Source organism: Artibeus jamaicensis, unplaced genomic scaffold (genome assembly GCF_021234435.1).
Source record: "Artibeus jamaicensis isolate MK-2021 breed Jamaican fruit bat unplaced genomic scaffold, CSHL_Jam_final contig_729, whole genome shotgun sequence".
In the NCBI taxonomy this organism is placed as follows: Eukaryota; Metazoa; Chordata; class Mammalia; order Chiroptera; family Phyllostomidae; genus Artibeus; species Artibeus jamaicensis.
This window is the reverse complement of record NW_026521939.1, coordinates 5,810,820-5,830,301: the sequence shown is the minus strand read 5'-3', so window position 1 is coordinate 5,830,301 and position 19,482 is coordinate 5,810,820. Positions and strand designations below refer to the sequence as shown.

The following is a 19,482-nucleotide window of genomic DNA, read 5'->3' as shown; positions in this document are numbered from 1 at the left end:
TGAGTAATCTTTTGGTGGAGACCATAGGGTTTTCTATGTACACTATCATGTCATCTGTGAATAATGAGTTTTACTTCTTCCTTTACAATGTGGATGCCTTTTGTTTCTTTTAGTTGTCTAATTGCTATGGCTAGAATTTCCCATAATATGTTGAATAAGAGTGGTGAAAGTAGACAGCCTTGTCTTGTTTCTGATCTTGAGAGAAATGCGTTTAGTTTATTTCCCTTTTGAGTATGATGTTGACAGTAGTTTTTTGGTCACATATAGCCTTTATTGTGTTGAGTTGTACTCTCTCTATTCCCAGTTTGGTTAGTATTTTTATCATAAATGGGTGCTGTACCTTACAAATGCTTTTTCCACATTTGTTGATATCATATGCTTTTGTTCTTCATTTTCTTTATGAGATGTATTACATTTACTGATTTGTGATTATTGTATCATCCTTGCATCCCTGGGAGGAATCCCACTTGTAGTATATGATGTGTTTAATGTATTGCTGCATCTGGATTGCCAGTATTTTGTTGAGGATTTTAGCATCTATGCTCATCAGAGATATTGCCCTATAATTTTCTTTCTTCGTTGTCTTTACCAGGTTTTGGAAATTAGGATGATGCTGGCCTTGTGAAAAGAGTTTGGGAGTCTTCTCTCTTGAATTTTTTTGAATAGTCTGAGAAGGATAGGGGTAGTTCTTCTTTGAATGTTTGATAAAACTCACCTATGAAGCCATTTGATCCAGGGCCTTTGTGTGCTGGGAGTTTTTTTATTACTCCTTCAATTTTGTTAGTTGTTAATGGTCTGTTTAGGCTTTCTGCTTCTTCTTGGTTCAGTTTTGGGAAGTTGCGTGTTTCTAGAAATTTATCCATTTCACCCAGGTTGTCTAATTTCTTAGCATATACTTGTTTATAGTAATTTCTTATAGTCCTTTGTATTTCTGTGTTATCAGTTGTTACTTCTCCTCTTTTTTTTCTAATTTTATTTATTTGGGTCCTTTCTTTCTTTCTTTCTTTTTTTTTCTGGATGAGTCTGGTTAAAGGTTTGTCAATTTTGCTTGTCTTTTCAAAGAAGTAACTCCTTGATTCATTGATCCCTTGTATTGTTTCTTTGGTCTCTATGTTAGTTAGTTCTGCTCTGCTCCTGTTTCCTTTCTGCTGGTTGCTCTGGTCTTTGTTGCTGTTCCTGTAGTTCTTTTAATTGTAGGGCTAGGTTGTTTATCTGAGAATTTTGTATCTTCTTTAGGTAGGCCTGTATTGCTATGAACTTCCCTCTCAGGACTGCCTTCACTGTGTTACATTGGGTTTGGGTGGTTGTGTGTTCATTTTCATTTGCTTCTAGATACTTTTTGATTTCTTCCTTGATCTTGTTGTTAACCCATTCATTATTTAATAACATGTTATTCAGTCTCCATGTATTTGAATGTTTTTGAATTTTTCCCTTGAGATTGGTTTCTAGTTTAAAACCATTGTGATCCAAGGAAATCCTTGATCTGATTTCCACTTTCCTGAATTTGTTCTGTAAATATTGATTAAGTCCATTTTACCTAGAGCGTCATTCAATACCTCAATATCTTTGTTTGGAAGATCTATCACTTGTTGACAGGGAGTTGTTAAAATCCACTGCGATGACTGTATTGTGATGATCATTTGTGGGTGGCTTCTCCCCTCTGGCTGGCTGGCTGGCTGGCTGAGTCATGGCCCCCACCGCATCTTGTATGCTGGTGCACAGGTGCTGGAAGAACAAGAGAGAACAACCTGGAAAGCAAAACCCACACCAGCAAAACTACCCCCAACCACAACAGCAATATCGACAACAAATGAGCAAAGATCAATAAAGATGGAAAGGGAATGAGAATATTATAAGAAAGAAAAAAAAGGAATATGCAGTATCTACAGAAAAGAAAAATCATTTTGAGAGGGCAGAGGGAGGAGAAATAATAAGAGTAAGGATTAGATCCCATGGTAAGCAAGGGAAAAAATAAAATTTCAAATGAAAAGAAGAAAGGGCAGGAGGAAGGCAAAGTGGAGTAAGAGAGGAGACTAAACTATGAGATTTGAAAATAAGAAAATAGTGAACAAATAGGAATGAAATTGAAGAAAAACCAAAAATAACTATGATATCAACAACAAAGAGAAAAGATTAATAAATGTGGAAAGAGAACGAGAATATTTTCAGAAAGGGGAAAGGAATGTGAGATCACTAAAGGAAAGAAAAATGACCGTGAGAGGACAGACAGCGGAGGATAGAAACAAGGTGTGGAAGGGGAGAAAACGAAATTTGAAATAAGAGTAAGAAAGGGAAGAAGGCAAAATGGAGTAAGGCAAGGAAAGAGTAAGATGAGATTTGAAATAAAAGTAAAATAATGGGAATAAAATAGAAGAAAAAGAAAAATGTTAAAAAGCTATGTGAGAGGAAAAAATAATGCAAATACTGAAAGAGAACAAGGTAGAATTCAGTGTTTGCTATTTGCCTGTTGTCTTCTCCTTCTGGGTCTGACTCTAGTAATGCCAGATGGTATCCCCATCTAGCTCTAGGCCTGTTTGAGGGCACCAGTGGTCCACAGTTTGTGGCTGTCTCCTTCAGGCTTGGCTGCCTCCTTCAGGCTTGGCTGCATCTAGGCTGGTCCTTGCTACTCTGCCTTGTTGGCTTTTTATCAGTATAAAGTCCGTTGAGACATCTAACATCCAGCAACACTGCAGTTACCACCTCAACCTGCCTAGGGGGAGCCTTCTGGTACAATTGGGAGGGTAGGATCCTTGGATCTCCCCTGAGAGGTACTGATCATCTTTAGAGAAGATTGTGGGAGTGTTCCCCTGCCCCTGCACCACTTGGTCTAATCAAGTACAGTTTCTGATGAGTTAGCTGTCTGTTTCATGTGAGGGGCCACCTTGTGTAAGAGGGTCAGCTCTTTCCTGCCTGGCACTGATGGCAGCTCTGTGTGAGAACCAAGGCTGCGTGGGGCCCTGGATTCTCCTCGCTGTGCCAGTTTCTGTGCTTTCAGCCCAGCTGGTTTCAGTGAAATAGGGGTCTGAGGAAACAGCATGTCTTTTCATGGCTAAGAAAAGTGCAGGAAGGCTGCCCCCTCCACCCCACCTTGGTGTCTCCCTCTTTCCCCTGTGGCTGTGTGCCCAAGCAGGGGCTTCTTGAGCCCAGCCAGACTGTTCTGCAGAGCTTCCCCATTGGATGTGGTGATTGCATTCCTGCAGGAGGGGCTGCTGGGCCCTCTCTTCCCTTTCTAGAGGCTTCTGCTCTGCAGGAGGAAGGAAGTCACCTGGCTACAAAGAATCTCAGGTGCTCAACTCTTGCCCTTCTAAACTACCAGCCCATTGCCCTTGTAAGAGACACAGTCCTCCTGAACACTCTGTTCTTTGTGGCCCCCAGCTTGCTAGCTACACTGGGTAGGGGCCCAGCAATCCCTTCATTGTACCACTTTCTGAACTCCCTGCCCAGCTGGATTCAGTGGGAATGAATTGCACTTTTAGTCTGGTCTCTTTGCTGGCAGAACAGCTGTGTATGGCATCCCTGCCCAGCCACTCTTCAGCTTTCCTTTTAAAACATCACTCTGTGGTACCCACACTGTAGTACTGAGTCACTGTCCACTTCTCTGTGCATACCACCTCCCCCAAAGCAAAAAGTCTCTTGGTCATGGCTGCTTGCAGCCTGCTTATGCCTCTGACTGACCCAGTTGCAGTCCCTGATCATTTTAAGTGATAGAGTCCCTCTCTGACACTCTCCTGGTTGGTGCTGCTGCTATGGACATGCTACTTGCTGTACGTGTGTAGCCTGAATCTCCCAGACTCCATATATCCTCCCAAGTCATTCCCGATTAGGGCTGGGGAGTCCCTATGTGGAACCAGGTGCCCCATCGCCCCAGTAGGGGAGGGAGCTACTAATGCTGCGATTTCTACCTAGTCTCTCTGCTGTGGCTGCAGGTGCCACTCAGGGTATTTTTCCTTCAACTTATAAAATCTCCTTACTGGACAGTATGAAGCTATTTCCGTGGGGGTAGAGACCTAGTCTTTTTTGTTACCCCCTCCATTTCTGTTGCCTACACAATACCTGGTACACAGTAAGGTCTCAGGAAATATTTGTTGAATAAATTCTGTACTTTCTGCAACAGTCTGCTGGTATCCTCAGTACTCCCATTATTTAGGTGAGTAAACTGAGGTGCAGAGATAGACGTCCACCTTGCATGCATTTGGCTAGGTTTATATTACTCAGACTGTTAGACTTTTCCTTTGGCAGATGAGGGAATTCAGGGTCAGAGAAACTAGTTGATCTGGACACTTTATTTGTCCTTTCTGTTGTTCTTAGCTCTCTTTCCTACACCCAACACTGAGAAATGTTGTGAGGATTAAATGAAATATATGTAAAGCTGTATTAGTTATCAGCTATGTAACAAATTAGCCCCCAAATTTAGCAGAATAAAACAACACATTTATTATCTCATGGTTTCTGTGGGTCAAGAATCCAGACATGGTTTAGCTGGATGCCTCTGGCTCATGGTCTCTCATGAGGTTGCGGTCAGGGCGCCGGGTGGAGCTGTAGTGATTCCCAAGCTCCTCCAGGCCTGGGGAGTCTGCTTCTAAGCTCATACGCGGCTGCTGGCAGACATCGGCCCTCACAGCACAGGCCTCTCCTTAGGCTGCCCAGGTGTCCTCATGACAGGGCCCCTGGTGATGCTGTGAGGAGCGGACATGGATTTGTTGTTCAACCCACTCATGCACTGTGTGTGCCCTGACCAGAGATTGAAACCGCAACCTTGGTGTGTCAGTACCATGCTCTAACCAGCTGAGCTACCTGGCCAGGGCCGAAGTACAGTGAGTTTTTGTATTTGACCTGGAAAAAACTCACTTATTAATTCTTGGAGCTTCTTGTAGAGTCTTAGAATTTTTTTATGTTGACCATCATGTCACTTGCCAGTAGGGACAGTTTTAGTTTTTCTCTGTATTCACCTTTTTTGGGGCCTTAATTCACTGGTTAAAACCTCTAGTACTCTGTTCTGAAAAGAAGTGGAGAAAGGACTTTCTTGACTTTTCCTCAGTCTTACGGGAAACCATTAAGTCTCTCACCCCTAACAATGGTGCTTGATGTAGGGTTTTTTTTTTGTAGCTCTAACCTGCTCTAAATGCCTTTTTTGTACACTAGTAGAGTGTGTTGATTGAAAATTTAAATAATTCTTCTCCTAATTTTATCATTAGAAATGAATACTGTTAACATTGTGGTATATATAATTCCAATGCAAATATATACCAGTTAATATATGTAAGGAGTTATACTAAATATACTTTGTTCTCTGCTGCAATCACAGAATGGTATATTATAATGACACAATGCTAATAAACATACATAGTCATCATAATTTTGACAGCTCCATAGTATTCTTTCATAGGTGAATACACCATAATTTGTCTATCCACTTCCTCCCTATATTTATTTTGTAACCAGCTTCTTTCTGATATATTATTTATAACATTCTCATATATATATTTGAGACTTCTGCTGCTTATTTCCTGAGCATAATTTCCTAGAGGTGAAATTGTTTAGTCAAAAGGTCTTCAGTTCTTGAGACTGCTGATTCATATTTCCCAAAGCTCACTTGTGAGCAGCCACTTATGTTTATGAGATGTCTGATGAGTGCTAGCAAAGGCTTGAGGACAACCCTAGGCAAACTCTTTAACCTTGCCAGTCAGAAGAATTTTGTTCACATTCATAGAAGAGTCGAACCACCTATGAGATTCTGCAGATCTATGCTTATCAGCCCTTGTTTTTCTACTGGAACCTTTCAAGCCTTTACATTTTCTGTTTTGTCCATTTCACTTAATTTCCTAAAGTTATATGAAGCAATGTGGATACACTCAAATGCCAGGTTTGAGTGTATGTGTCATTTGACTTTCTGGCCCTCAGCTTTCCCATCTGTAAAGTGGGCACAGTGAAACCAACTGTATGAGGTGTTGATTTAATGGGACCAAATGTGTGACAGAGAGGAAGACATGGACTTGGAGATGCTTAAGTGTGAATTGTGGCCCTGCTTTATACTAGTAATGTAAATTTTTTGATAGGCCACTAACCTCTCTGAGTCTCAGTTTCTTCATCTGCAAAATGAGTGTAATAAAAAAATGAAGATAATCATTTTTCCTAGAGTTGCTGTGCAGATTAAACAAGAGCATCTCTGCAACACTTTGAAGATCAAATGCTTCACTCCGAGGCAAATACTCATGTGATATGGATAGAAAAGTCTTTTCCCTACTAACCGTGGGGATCTTCTGAATGAGGTAGAGTATTTACCTGTAGGGGGCCTGGGCACTGAGCAGTTTCTCAGTCTTAGCTAGTGTGGAAGATGGAAGGTGGAAACATCGGAAATGTTCACCTCTGCCACAGTCCACGTGGGCAGTACTTTTCTAACAGAGACTTGTTTCTGTTTCACTAATTTTTTTCTATGTGCCCCATCTGAAAAAGCAGCCTTTCCCAAGTTGTGGGTTTGTGGGGTTAATAACTGGTCAATGTGCATAAATATTTTGAAGGTACAAAGAAGCCCCTGGGGAGGCATTGGGAGGGGAGAGAAAATGTTGCTAATGTTTAGTGCATCTTTTGCTAACTGCATTTAACTCTCTCTTCAAGCTCTTTGTCATTTCCTGGAGTACAGGTTGGGAAGGTGCTTCAAAAATATCTCCTCCTTATTCCCTTATTTGATCTAAAGCAAAGATTCTCTTTCTTAAATTTCAGTCACTTCACACCACCATCATGGTTTTTGCCATGCTTGTGTATCACCCACATTATTCTTTCCTTAACATTTTTCTTTCAAGCCGTTCAGTTTGGAAAACATTTAAATTTCTTTCCAAAGGATTCTTTATATCACTGCAGTAAGTGGAAAAATCAGTTTTTAAAAAACATACTACAAGAAATGCTAACATAAAAATGTTTGATGAACTCCCTCATGTGAATTTGGGAATGTATCACGTGTGGGAGATTCTGTTTCAGGGCATTCCCTGTGGTCTCCCCAGACCCCTGTTCATTGACCTTGGGGAAGTTGGACCCTACCACTCTTCACAGTAGAAAGAATTGGACAAGTAGAGAGGCAGCAGGGAACGGGTTTCTGCAAGTCTGTCTTCGTGAGGTTAGACTCCCACTGCAGTTGCTTGTGTTACAGAAGACAGGGTCCACCTGAGCGAACTCTTACTCCTGCTCCTTCTTGAACTGTGGACCGACATTGTCACCATTATCGGGTAACTGCTGAGTGGGCCCTCAACTCTGTCTTCCTCCTTGTTTGAGGCAGATGTGTGAGTTGCAGCTGAAAGACTGAATCCCTGGGGAGAGCCCAGCCGTTTCAGACAGGTCACTGACCGGCCGTGCAGGGGGTGAAGTTTGCCAGCTGTTCCTGGAGCTCCAGCGACTACACTGGGGATGGAGGTGGAGGAACCGACTGGGCCCTAGGATTCCCAAGCTGCCCATTTCATGGAAAGTCTGAGCACCGGTGGTTCCTTTACCTTAACAGCACCCCCAGCTTTTATGGGCGTTTTTTTCAGATGGAGACTTAATGAAATCACTTCTTTGTTGCAAAAAGCCAGGTGGCCTAGGGTAATCTTCAGCTGAGCCAGGTTCAACCTAGAGCCAGAGAGGAGTAAAATCCTATGACATGGAGAAGGAAAGTTGCTCTAGGATGGTGCCAGCCACCTGTGCCTCTGTTTAGAGGTCCCATCCTCAGAGGCTCACTCGGTCACGTGCCTCCAGTGTCGATGGGGTGGAGGAGGGGAAGACAAAGAGACAGCCTGCCTCGAAGCAGCCTCGTCATCCACTGACAGAGTTTAAAGTGAAAGCCCTGTGTATATGGCCTTCTGGGCTCTGCACTCTCGCTGTCCCATACATGTGCATGTGCATGTAAACACACACGCATGTGCAGGGGGGTATAGAGTGAAGAGGATAGGCGCCCAAGCTCTGAAGACAGACGGCCTGGGACTGAGGTGGGTGCTGATGCACCAGAGCCCTGGTCAGGTTTGGTCTTTGCCGGTCATCTTGCCTCTCACTTGTTTAGACTGATAGGCTCCTGGCGCATGACTCGTGCTGGGTTGAAGGGTCCTGTTGGGATGGGCCTCAGCCATTATTGCAATTCTGAGGCCTTTCCCAGTTAGGATGTGCTTAATTAATTGATCCATCCCATTGTCTCATGAAGTGTGAAGTAAAAAGGCATTTTTATTTGATGATTGTAACAGAGACTTGTGTAATAAGAATAGTGAATTCTATACAGTTCTTCTGTTTATAAATTAAAATCCTGTAAGCTGTTTGCAGATTAGTTGTCTAGGGCCTAGGAATTATTTTTTGGGGGGTCACTAACATGTTAAGTTTCAAAAAATACCTTTTGATGGGAAAAAAATCTATAATTTGCCAAAGCCCCCCACCCCCATTCCCTTTTGTACTTATTGTACTCATCGGCCTGGCCTGTTGTGGTCATTTAAGTCTGTGTTCCATCTTAAGAGACACGCTGTGGCAGAGGACTGTCATGAAGCAAAGCTAAAATAATGGGCTCGATGGAACCACCCACACACACTGTGAGCCTGTCAGAGTCCTGGTTTCGCTACTGCGCAATGGTTACGTAAGATGTAATCACTGGGGAGACTGGGCGGAGGGTAGATGTGACCAACCTCATTGTACTGTCTTTGCAACTTTGTGTGAATCTACAGTTACTTCAACACGAAAAACATGAGCTTCATTCTGTCAGGAATGGGGGTGGTCAGGAGCCAGTTGCCTCTTTGGAGTGGCCAGGTGTTGAATTTTATTCAGAAGCAGTTCCAGTGATCTGAATATATTCATTACCCACAAAATGCAAACAATTTCACTGATATGAAGTTGGCTGGAATGAGTTTATTACTCCCAAAGGTGTCCAACCCAGTGGCTTGATATATTCTTTTTTTTTTTTTAATTAAACAAACTTTCTTAAAAAAAAAAAGATTTTATTGCCCTGGCTGGTGTAGCTCAGTGGGTTGAGCGTAGGCCTGTGAACCAGAGGATTGCATTTCGATTCCCAGTGAGGGCACATGCCTGGGTTGCCGGCCAGTTCCCAGCAGGGGATGCACGAGAGGCAACCATACATTGATATTTCTCTCCCTCTCTCCTTCCCTTCCCCTCTAAAGATAAATAAATGAAAAAATAAAAATTATATTTTATTTATGTATTTTCAGAGAGGGGGAAGGGAAGAAGGGAAAAAGGGACAGAAACATCAATATGTGGTTGCCTCTCGTGTGCCCCTCAACTGGGGACCTGGCTTACAACCCAGGCCTGTGCCCTGACTGGAAGTTGATCCAGTGAGCCTTTGGTTTGCAGGCCAGCACTCAAGTCACTGAGCTATACAAGCCAGAACAATGGTTTGATATATTCTTCATGGCTTCTTATCATTTTGAGAAACCTTTATATAAAAAATCTTGATTTTCCTATGTTAGGTCTGATATTTGGATAGAGTCTTAAGACACTATTAAAAGATTGATCCAAACAAGAAGAAAAGCAGCCACTTGAAACATTTCATTGTTGGCTGTAGAGTGGAAGATAAATCAGGAAGCTGAGGGTCGGCGTGTATGGTGTGAGCAAATGAGACAGAGCAGCCAGATGTTGACGTGACTCACCTGTCAGCCGGCCAGAATGAACTTGCCTAGTCTGCCTCTTGGGGGATGTTCTGCCATAAACTGTTGTTAAAATTATGGCACATAGGAGTGCACATAAATTTCCTTTTTCCCCAAGTTTTCACATCATATGTGACTTGAATTCACATGTGGAGATTAGACTAGGCTGGGATGAGTGAACAGACTCTGGCTTAGGGAACCCAGGAAAACAAGCCGTATATTCCTGTATGTTGTGGAGTGTTTTTTCTCCTACAAACCTTTTCAGGACTTGTTAGTTGTTTAACTTCAGATGTTTGCTATTCATATCACAGACAAAGTGCAGATACTTATAGAAATGTCCATGACATTTCTAATAGGAGGGAGATAATTAGGGGACTTCTCTGTGCTTTACTCTCTCTAAAGTTTCTGAGATGAATGTAGAGTTCTCAGGCGACGCCTAAGTGTTTGGTAGTGTCTGCTGTTGATGAAGATGATTTTTCTGCCAAAATACAGTTCACAAAGTGAAATTGTGGGCTGAGATGTAGTCCAATGCATTGAAAACAGAGCCAGTGATGGGCAGTCGCAGGTTTTTCCACTGAGGAAATTGTGGTATATCCATATCAAGGAATGGCATTTCATCCATAAATAGACCGAGTTAGAAGCTTCTAGTGGTGAGTTGTTAAATGAGACAAACCCAGTTGCAGAAAAATTTATATTACTGGTTTTATTAAGTAAATCTGTTTGAGTGTATTGGTTTGTAGTGGCTGTATGAACATGGTGGAAGGCATAACATGAGTATACCAGGTTTTTAGCACTCATTACCGGGGGGAGGGGTGAGTAGACAGTAAACAAAGGGAAAAACACTTCAAATAAAAAATTAAAGGAGTGTGAAAGATGTGTCACCCATAAAAAATTACATTTAGGAATGTGCGTGTGTTTGTGTGTATGCCTAGTGAGGTGTGTGATGGAATATAACATTAAAATGTTGGGTTTATTTCAAGGTGCTGGGTTTTCAATTGATTTTTACATTTCTTCTTAAATGTGTTCTAATTGAGTATTTTGCAATGAGCATTTTTACTTTTAAATTTATTTTTATAAAAGTAAAATATACCTAATCTTAAAGCTCTTTTCATTGTGTGTATATATTCTAGCAGGTTCAAAGGCATTCAGGCCTAAGAATGTTGGGGGGAGGAGCAAAAGCAGTAGTGTGGAAGAGACACTTTTCTCTGGGGTAGCTGGTGACAAATCCAGTCCAAATCCTAAGGGAGACAGAGAAAAGCTCTTCTGAGCCTTGGAGGCCAAGAGACCTGTGTTTGGGTCTTGGCAGCGTGTCTCCTTTGTACTGCGGTTGGAGACCTGACCCATGCCCCATTCCTCTCCTACACAACAGGGAGACGGCTGCGGTGTCATTGGGCCTGGCACATCAGAGGCACTCAATAGACATTTTTCTACTGAATGAAGAATGAATAAATGAGTGAATGCATGCTTGATTCATTGAGGTCACATATGTAAAGTCTGAGCTATGTTGTAAATACCCAACAAACGGTAGCTCTCTTCCTGCAATCCTCATGTTCTTCTTCTTAGCCAGGGCACCTGGGGAGCAAACTTAGTGGCATGGGGTCTTGTCACAGCCTGAGTGCCATGTTTCACAGTTCAGTCCTACATGGGGGTGAGGGTGGACTTGGTCAGCTGCTTCTCCTCTTTGTGCCTCATCTTTATAATGGATGTTTCGATAATTCCTTGGAAGGATTAAATGAGAAAACCAAAGACTTTACATGATACTTGGCAAAAAGTGAATATCCACTACATTTGGTGGCTAATAAACATGTTAAGAGTATTCCCCAGGTTGAATACACAGTACTTGATAGGTGCTTCTGTAAATGGAGAGTATATTACAGAGTGCCTGGACACAGAATAGGTACCTAGAAAATTGATAGATTTAGATAACCTGAGCACAGCCTGTGTCAGTATCCTGATTTCATTGGCACTGGAACCAGTTAGATTATTTCCATCTAACAAAGGACACTTCTTGAAGGCATTCTGCAAATGTGCCTTTGCTAATGTTGTCTTTTCCAGCAATGACTTTGAAAACAGAGAATGTATTATTTTTTGTTTTTTATCGATTATTCTGTTACAATTTTTCCAATTTCCCCCCTTTTATCCCTCCTCTATCCTGTCCCCCCAACCCTCCTGCATTCCCCTCCCTTAGTTCATGTCCATGGGTTGTACATATAAGTTCTTTGAGTCCGCTGTCTCCTATACCATTTTTTATCTCTCTCCATCTATTTTATGCCTACTAATTATGCTTCTTCTTTCCTGTACCTTTTCCCCCCTATTCCTCCCTTCCCCCTCCCCACTGAACTCCCTCTGTGTGATGTCCATTTCTCTCATTCTGTTCCTGTTCTGGTTGTTTGCTTAGTTTTTGTTTTTCTTTTCTTTTAGGTTCATTTGTTGATAGTTATTAGTTTGTTGTCATTTTACTGTTCATATTTTTGATCCTCTTTTTTCTTAGATAAGCCCCTTTAACATTTCATATAGTAAGGGTTTGGTGATGATGAACTCCTTTAACTTGACCTTATCTGAGAAGCACTTTATCTGCTCCTCCATTCTAAATGAAAGCTTTGCTGGATAGAACAATCATGGATGTAGGTCCTTGCCTTTCATGACTTCAAATACTTCTTTCCAGCCTCTTCTTGCCTGTAAGATTTCTTTTGAGAAATTAGCTGATAGCCTTATGGCAACTCCTTTGTAGGTAAGTGTCTTCTTTTTTCTTGCTGCTCTTAGGATCTTCTCTTTGTCTTTAATCTTGGGTAACTTAATGATCATGTGCCTTGGTGTGTTCCTCTTTGGGTCCAACTTCTTTGGGACTCTCTGGGCTTCCTGAATTTCCTGGAAGTCTATTTCCTTCACCAGATTGGGGAAGTTTTTCTTCATTATTTGTTCAAATAAGTTTTCAATGTCTTGCTGCTGCTCTTCTCCTTCTGGCACCTTTATAATTTGGATATTGGAATGTTTCATGTTGTCTCAGAGAGTTCTCAGCCTCTCTTCATTTTTTTTTATTCTTGTTTCTTTGTTCTGATCCAGTTGGATGTTTATTTCTTCCTTTTGTTCCAAATTGTTGCTTTGAATCCTGTTTTTTTTCTTGTCACTGTTGGTTCCCTGAATATTTTGCTTTATTTAATTTTGGGTACCTTTCATTTTTCAACCAAGCTTAATCAGTTCTGTGAGCATTTTAATTTCCAGGGCTTTAAGTTCTACATCAATTAGGTTGGCAATGTCCTTATTGCTTAGTTCTGAGGTTTTGCTGTGCTCTTTCATGTGGGCCATATTTGCTTGTCTTGGTGCACCGGTCTGGTTGTTCTGGTTGACTTTTTCTTTAATACCTTGGTTGTTGGAGTTCTATGCAGTTTGATTTTTGGTGCTTCTGGTTGTTTATTGAGTTTAGATTGGTTGTTATCCTCCTTTTAGTTGTAAGAGGAAGTGAAGGGTTTCTACCTATACCTCCATCTTGGCCGGAACTCTCCCAGAAAATGTATTGTTATTTGTAAGATGAACATTGTGTTTTTCTTTGTACAGACCCCTCCCCCCACCTTCGGTCTAAATTGCCAATTAAAAAAATAATTTTTTAACATTCTTGTACCTGCAGGGAAAATGAAGTGCTCAAAGTCCAGCTGAAGAAATATGTAGGAGCTGTCCAGATGCTGAAAAGAGAAGGTCAAACAGCTGAAGGTGAGGGGAGACAAGCTTGGGCGGGGAGGGGGCCAAGCCTTTGCATCTTTATCACTGCTGTGCCTGGCACATAGTAGACACTTAATGTGGGACAACTGCATGTGCAGATGAATTAGAAAAGCAGGATTCTGGGAAATTAATTAGATGGTAAATCTTGCTGTGTGTTCTAGCTAAACTAATATTGTAAAGCTTACTTGCTAGATTAGTAGCAACAGTCGTATCTGTTTGTATACTTAAGGGATTTAATGTCTAGAGTGTTGAGACACCTTGCAGCATGAGTAAGTCACATTAGGCCAGGGGGAAAGCATCAGAATGCAGAAGTGGTGGAGAATCCAAGCTCTGGATTTAGGATGACCAGGTTCCAGCCCCAGCTCTGGCGAAGTGTCTTCGTCTCTCTGTACCTCAGTTTCTCATCTGTAAAACAGGGTTTGTCGACAGGGCCTACCTCATAAGGCAATTCATGTAGACAGCGTAATGCCAGCCATAGAGTAAGTACTGAGTAAATTTTAGCTGTTACTAATAGTATTAATCAGAAATACAAGTAGATAGAAGAGTGATCACTTGACCAGATCTCACACAGTGAGATGGTGATCTGTGCTTCCCCTCTCTGCAGTCTGCCTGCAGTTTGACTGTCATGAGTCTATTGAACTGTTTCCCAGGTCAGCCTGAAGAAAGCATATTTAACTTTGGCTCAAGTATCTTGTAGCCTTTGGCCAACTGACCATTGTAAGATTTTCTTAAACAGAAATGAACTCCTGGAGTTGTGGACATTTTAACAAAAGAGGGGGCGGTCTGTGCTCACAGGCCTTGAGAGTCAGCCACACCCAGATTTGAATTTAGGCTCTCCCACTGTAACTTGACCTTTTGAGTTATTTAGTCATCTGTGAGCGAAGACATCACATCAATGTCATGAAGTCATTGTGGGGATTTTCCAAAATAAAGCTTCCAATAGGGCATCTGACATACTCTAGGTGCTCAGTACACACTAGTTATTTTTCTTGTGATGGAGGGGCACAGGGTTGGAATCTGGACACGTCTCGCATAGCACTGTCATGAAGACTTGAGTTTTCTTTGATGCTTTTATATTTCTTACTGTCTCAGTTTGATCAGATTCAACATATTGATGATTTTTACAAAGTAACATGTCTCACTTCATTCATGATTGGTCTGTATCTGTTACCAGTCAGGGGGTTATAGTTGGTGAATTAATGATTAATAATGGTTTCCTCTGTGGGATTATCACCATTTTCATACAGATACTGCAATTATTATGGCCCCAAATTCATTTCATTATGTGGAGTTATGTATATGTTGGTTTTCCAACTTTTTCCTCTTCATCTTTGTTTCCCTAGCACCTGGCTTTTGTAATCATTCATTTTATTACTTACATGTTTCAAATGGATAGTATTTGTCTAGCCCCTTACCCTTTCCAAGCAAGTTCAAGTCTATTCTCATTTGACTTAATAACTCTGTGATGAGTATGTCCTTTTCCTCCATTAAAAAAAGCTTGTTATTGGAGGCTCAGGAGAGCTTATGGGGCTTGCACATGTATCTGGAGAGGAAATGAACTTGGGTAATTTTCTCTAAATCTCTGGTTCTTTGCTTATATAGTTCTTTTTTTAAAGATATTTCTTTATTTTTTAGAGTGGGGAAGGGAAGGAGAGAGGGAGAGAAACATCAGTGTGTGATTGCCTCTCGTGTACCCCCCATCAGGAACCCAGCTCACAACCCAGGCACATGCCCCAACTTGGAATTGAACCAGCAGCCCCTTGGTTTGCAGCCTAGCACTCCATCCACTGGGCCACACCAGCTAGGGCCCTTATATAGTTCTTAAAGTTTAGTGTTCAGAGGGATCGCCTGGGGACCATATTAAGTACCCCTTTTCTCAAAGGAGAAGACAATTCCTATTCTTAGGGCTTCCTTCAGTGGATCTAGGATGGGGCTCTAGACAGGCACATGTAGCTAATGCACGTGACCGGTGGACCACACCACCACCTTCTGAGAAATCTGTATTTTGCCTGTATAGAACTGTGATTGGATACAGTAAGAAAATTAAGCCTAGGGAAAATAGAAGCACTACCAGACTTGCTTTTGCTTTAAAAACCTCAACTCTATAAAATACATTTCTGAGTAGCAGTATTTTTGGAGTGACTCCCTCTGAATGGGTACATGGAACCTACAGTGTGCCCAGTGGTTTCTCATGGCAGCCTAGTTCCCTTTCCTAAGACTCAGCAAATGCTCTTCAGCAAAGCTAGAAAGGAGCCTTTTCAGGACAAAGTTGAGATGGTGCTTAAATGGATTGGAGCAGAGGTAATTAAGCTACCTTGTATTGCAGCCGTGCCTTGCTACGTAATTTAAGACTGTCTGCCTTATCTGTGAGTCATCCTTCAGTGGAGGGTTTTGCATGGATGCCCTGTTGTTGCCTGTTGAAGTCCTGCACTTCATTCATTTTGCTCTACTAATGTTAGTGAGCGCCAGGTCTGTTCTGGCTACCATAAAGCAGCCTCATTAAAAGGCACTCTTTCAAAAGTTGCACTCGGGCCCTTTAAGAGCCCGAGTGCTTTTACCTAATTTTCTTTTCTTTCTTTCTTTCTTTTTTTTTTTTTTTCTTTTTTTTTTTTTAAATGAGTGCTTCCCTCTCCTGCTCTTTGTGCAAATGTTTTATTGAATTGTGCTTCTACATGTTATAAAGACCATAATAAATTACTTATGTTTATGCTTTATTTTTTTCCTAGAGCACATTTAATATTTTCAAAATAGATCAATTACAAAGTGACAATAAAATTTAAAAATTCAAAAAATGTGAAATTAAAAAAAATTTTTATTTAGTTATTTTTCAAGTATAGTTTTCTGTTTACTTCTCCCATCCCAGCCCACCCCTCCCCTCCCCCATGCTCCCCACCTCCCTCCCATTTCCACCCCCCTTAGTTATTGTTCCTGTGTCCTTTATACTTGTTCCTCTAAATCCCTCCCATTTTTTCCCCTTAAATTCCCTCCCCTCTCCCCTCTGGTCGCTGTCCCCCTGTTCTCTATTTCAGTGTCTAAAAATATGGAATGCTTCAGGAATTTGCGTGTCATCCTTGCGCAGGGGCCATGCTAATCTTCTCTGTGTTGTTCCAGTTTTAGTCTATGTGCTGCCGAAGCGAGCACCTAATTTTCAAGTGATGTCATATATCGCTCAAAGAAATTGAGGCTTTGCTCCTCAACTACACTGACTCAGTTTGTTAAAAACCACTGAGCATGTCCCTGGCCAGGCTGTGGTGGTTTCCTTAGCTTCTGATGTCAAAGGGGTGGACATAGAGTTGTGTACTGGCTCCCAGAATTCCAGATGGGAATTCACAATGCACTTTTCACATTATAAGCCTTTTATTTTAAGGATATAAAGCTTCTTTTTATCTTTTGGCAATAAATTGTTTATGAAACTATGAGCTCATCTGTGGGGAAAAGAGTAAAGAGTCATTTACATTGAAGTCAAATGCCTTTAGGGTTAAATAGATTGTCGAGAGCTATATTGGGATCTTCACCTTCATTATTACATTGTTGTTGAGGGAAAATGCATCCAGGGTGAAAACAAAACAAAAAAACCCCAAAATTTAAAATGGACTTCTAGACTAGATTGTTGACAACATCTAATTTTATAGGTATCAATGTCGAATTCCCACCCTGCCCCTTTTTCACAAGAGTGATATAATCCCTCCGGGAAAGTCATGATTTAATCAGTGATACATGGAGTAGAGCTTTGGGTGGCCTCACCAAGTAATTGAAAGATTTCCCCCCGTAATGTTGTCCAGAGGTGAGGTAGATTATTCACCAGTCAAGTGCTCTTTTTCCTTGGTAAGTTCAGAAAATTTTCCAGGAGCCTTGCCTCCATTTGATTTTTGGATATTTCCTATCCCGGAGCTGTGCTGTCCTGTCCTGTCCCTCCAGCATTAGAGCTGTGTCATAAGGCCCATCATGTCCAGGAGGAACTGGCTTGGCAATTAAACTTCTGTTGTAACTCTTGTGGGGCATTTGATTCTTTCTTTTGTTAAAGAACTTGGGCAACCTTTCTTACCCACTCCCCCATCCCAGAGAGCCAGTGTAGGGCAGCTTCACTCATGGAGGGTGAGCAGGAGACCACTCTCCAAATTCATGTTTTTTCCTCAGGCTTATTGCTGAAGTTTGAAACAAGGTGTGTGGCAAGTGGGCTTCTTGCCTGGAGAGGCCTTCTGGTAGCTCAGTGAGAGGCCTGCGGAGCAGGTGAACCCTGTACCCTCAGATACCTGATGGGTTGTATTAGCAAGCCTGGCTCATTCTCTTGGGAATGGGTTTATGTTAGCTAAGCACGCAGAGTGATGTCCAATCAGGAGAGTGGTTTATTCACAGTTAATGAGAAACAGAACCATTCGGTAGATCAGCAGGTCCACGTCTGGTGTTCAAGCGTATCATCCCTCTGCGCTGATTGCCCTGGGGAGCCGAATTCTCACCTGATGACTGCTTATTGCGTGAGAGAAGGGGAAACTAGTTGGGTGTGTCCCGCGTTTAGTGGCTTGATGTGCCCATTATTTGGAGAGGGAAAGGTCTTCGGGCCTGGGAAAGCCCTCATTTGAAGAGACAGTGTCAGCTTCAACTTCTGGCTCATCTCACAGCCCTTTTCTTATTTTTAGCCTGTGGTTGGTTCATCAGAGTTCTGAGGAGTGCTGGTTCCATTGGATGTTGGTTGTGGACACAGAGAATACAGTTCTTATGTGTGATACTTATATATTTTGTATTTACCTCAAAACAAGCAGTTGGCAAATAACTTTGTTTTAATTTAGAGATTTTAGTTAATCATGGCTCTCCTCTTCTACCCCCAAGTTCTCTATAAGACATAGATGCAGGAATCACACAAATAATGAGAAAAATTAACATTTTTTAGACTGACATTTGACTGGAAACTCCAGCTTGGCCAGTAGCTAGAGTCACACTCCCCAATAATACATTGTCACCCAGAAAGACTCAGGGATCCCTCTTATGAGGGATTGTTGGATGTGCAGAATTACCCTCACCCAGTGGGGACCAAGCAGGGAAAGAGTCCATGGGGCTGTGTCACTCTGAAATTCATCAGCTGTACCCAGTGAAGAGCTCACCAATCGGATAGGAGGTGGGAAGTGAGACTGAGGTCATAACTATGGTGGAAGTCTCCTCACAGCAACATGGCCCCCAGATGGAGGCCCTTTGCAAGGAGCCGTGATGACTGCAGCCACTGAGATGCCTGCTGAGGGAGGTCCTAGGGCAGCAGGGCTGGGGCAGGAGTGTGGCTCGGTGAGTGGACACCTCCTCCATGGCAGCTGATTGTCTGGAGAAGGCCTGGTCAACAGAAGGAAGGCTTGTCTCCCTGTAGCTGTGTGTTGTTCTCCAAGGGCATCACCGCATCCTAGTTCCTGCATACGCCCCATGAAAACAGTGGTCGTGGCCAAAACATTTAGGAAAAACTATGCACTACCACATTTTTTTTGCATGGGCATTAGAGGATGAATGACTTCTGTGATAAAACATTGAAAACTCCCCTCAGCAATAAACTTAGAGTTCATGTGACCTTTCTGCGACTTAGTTTCTTCCTCTATAAAATAGGAATTGTAATAGTACCTTCCTCATAGGGTTTGGGGAAGATGAGATACATTAATACATATGGAAAGCACTTAGAAAATGTCTTGTACATAGGAGGCACTCAGTAAATGTTGGAATTACTATTACCACTTCTATTATTTTACTTTACCTCTCATAGTCCCTTTGAATCACCATAAAATTAGGATTAAAATAGTATGCACTTCATAGGTGGTTGTCTTCAGGATCAACTATTAAGTTTCGTTAATTCAGATAACAGACATGCTTACGTTAGAGCCTGGGATCTAGAGATACAGTGGCAGACAGAATAATGATCTCCTAGAGAGGTCTGCGCCTTACTCCCTGGCATCTGTAAATATACCACCTTACAAGGCAGAAGGGACTTTTCAGATGTGATTGAGGGAAGTGTCTTGGGATGGGGAGGTTATCCTGGTTTATCCAGATAACTCCAGTGCAATCACAAGGACCCTTATAAAAGGCAGGCAGGAGGGTCGGAGAGGGAGGAGGTATGACAACAGAAGCAGAGGTTGGAGTGATGTAGTTGGAAGATGAAGGAGGAGGCCACGAGCAAGGAATGTGGGCG

The 19,482-nt window shown here is 42.0% G+C and overlaps 1 protein-coding gene and 1 non-coding gene across 5 annotated transcripts in view; one reads left to right on the top strand and one right to left on the bottom strand.

The window, feature by feature from the left end:
• The window catches only part of SNX29 (sorting nexin 29), a 569,005-nt gene that overhangs the window by 217,151 nt on the left and 332,372 nt on the right, over positions 1-19,482 (top strand). For all 4 annotated transcript variants that reach the window (XM_037151196.2, XM_053672142.1, XM_037151198.2 and 1 more), the window contains one exon: positions 13,231-13,313. In XM_037151196.2, coding sequence (XP_037007091.2) covers positions 13,231-13,313 — 83 coding nt within the window. The remainder of the gene's footprint in view (positions 1-13,230; positions 13,314-19,482) is intronic.
• On the bottom strand, positions 16,357-16,463 carry LOC119053595 (U6 spliceosomal RNA). Its single transcript, XR_005083328.2, has one exon. It is a non-coding gene; the product is annotated as a U6 spliceosomal RNA (small nuclear RNA).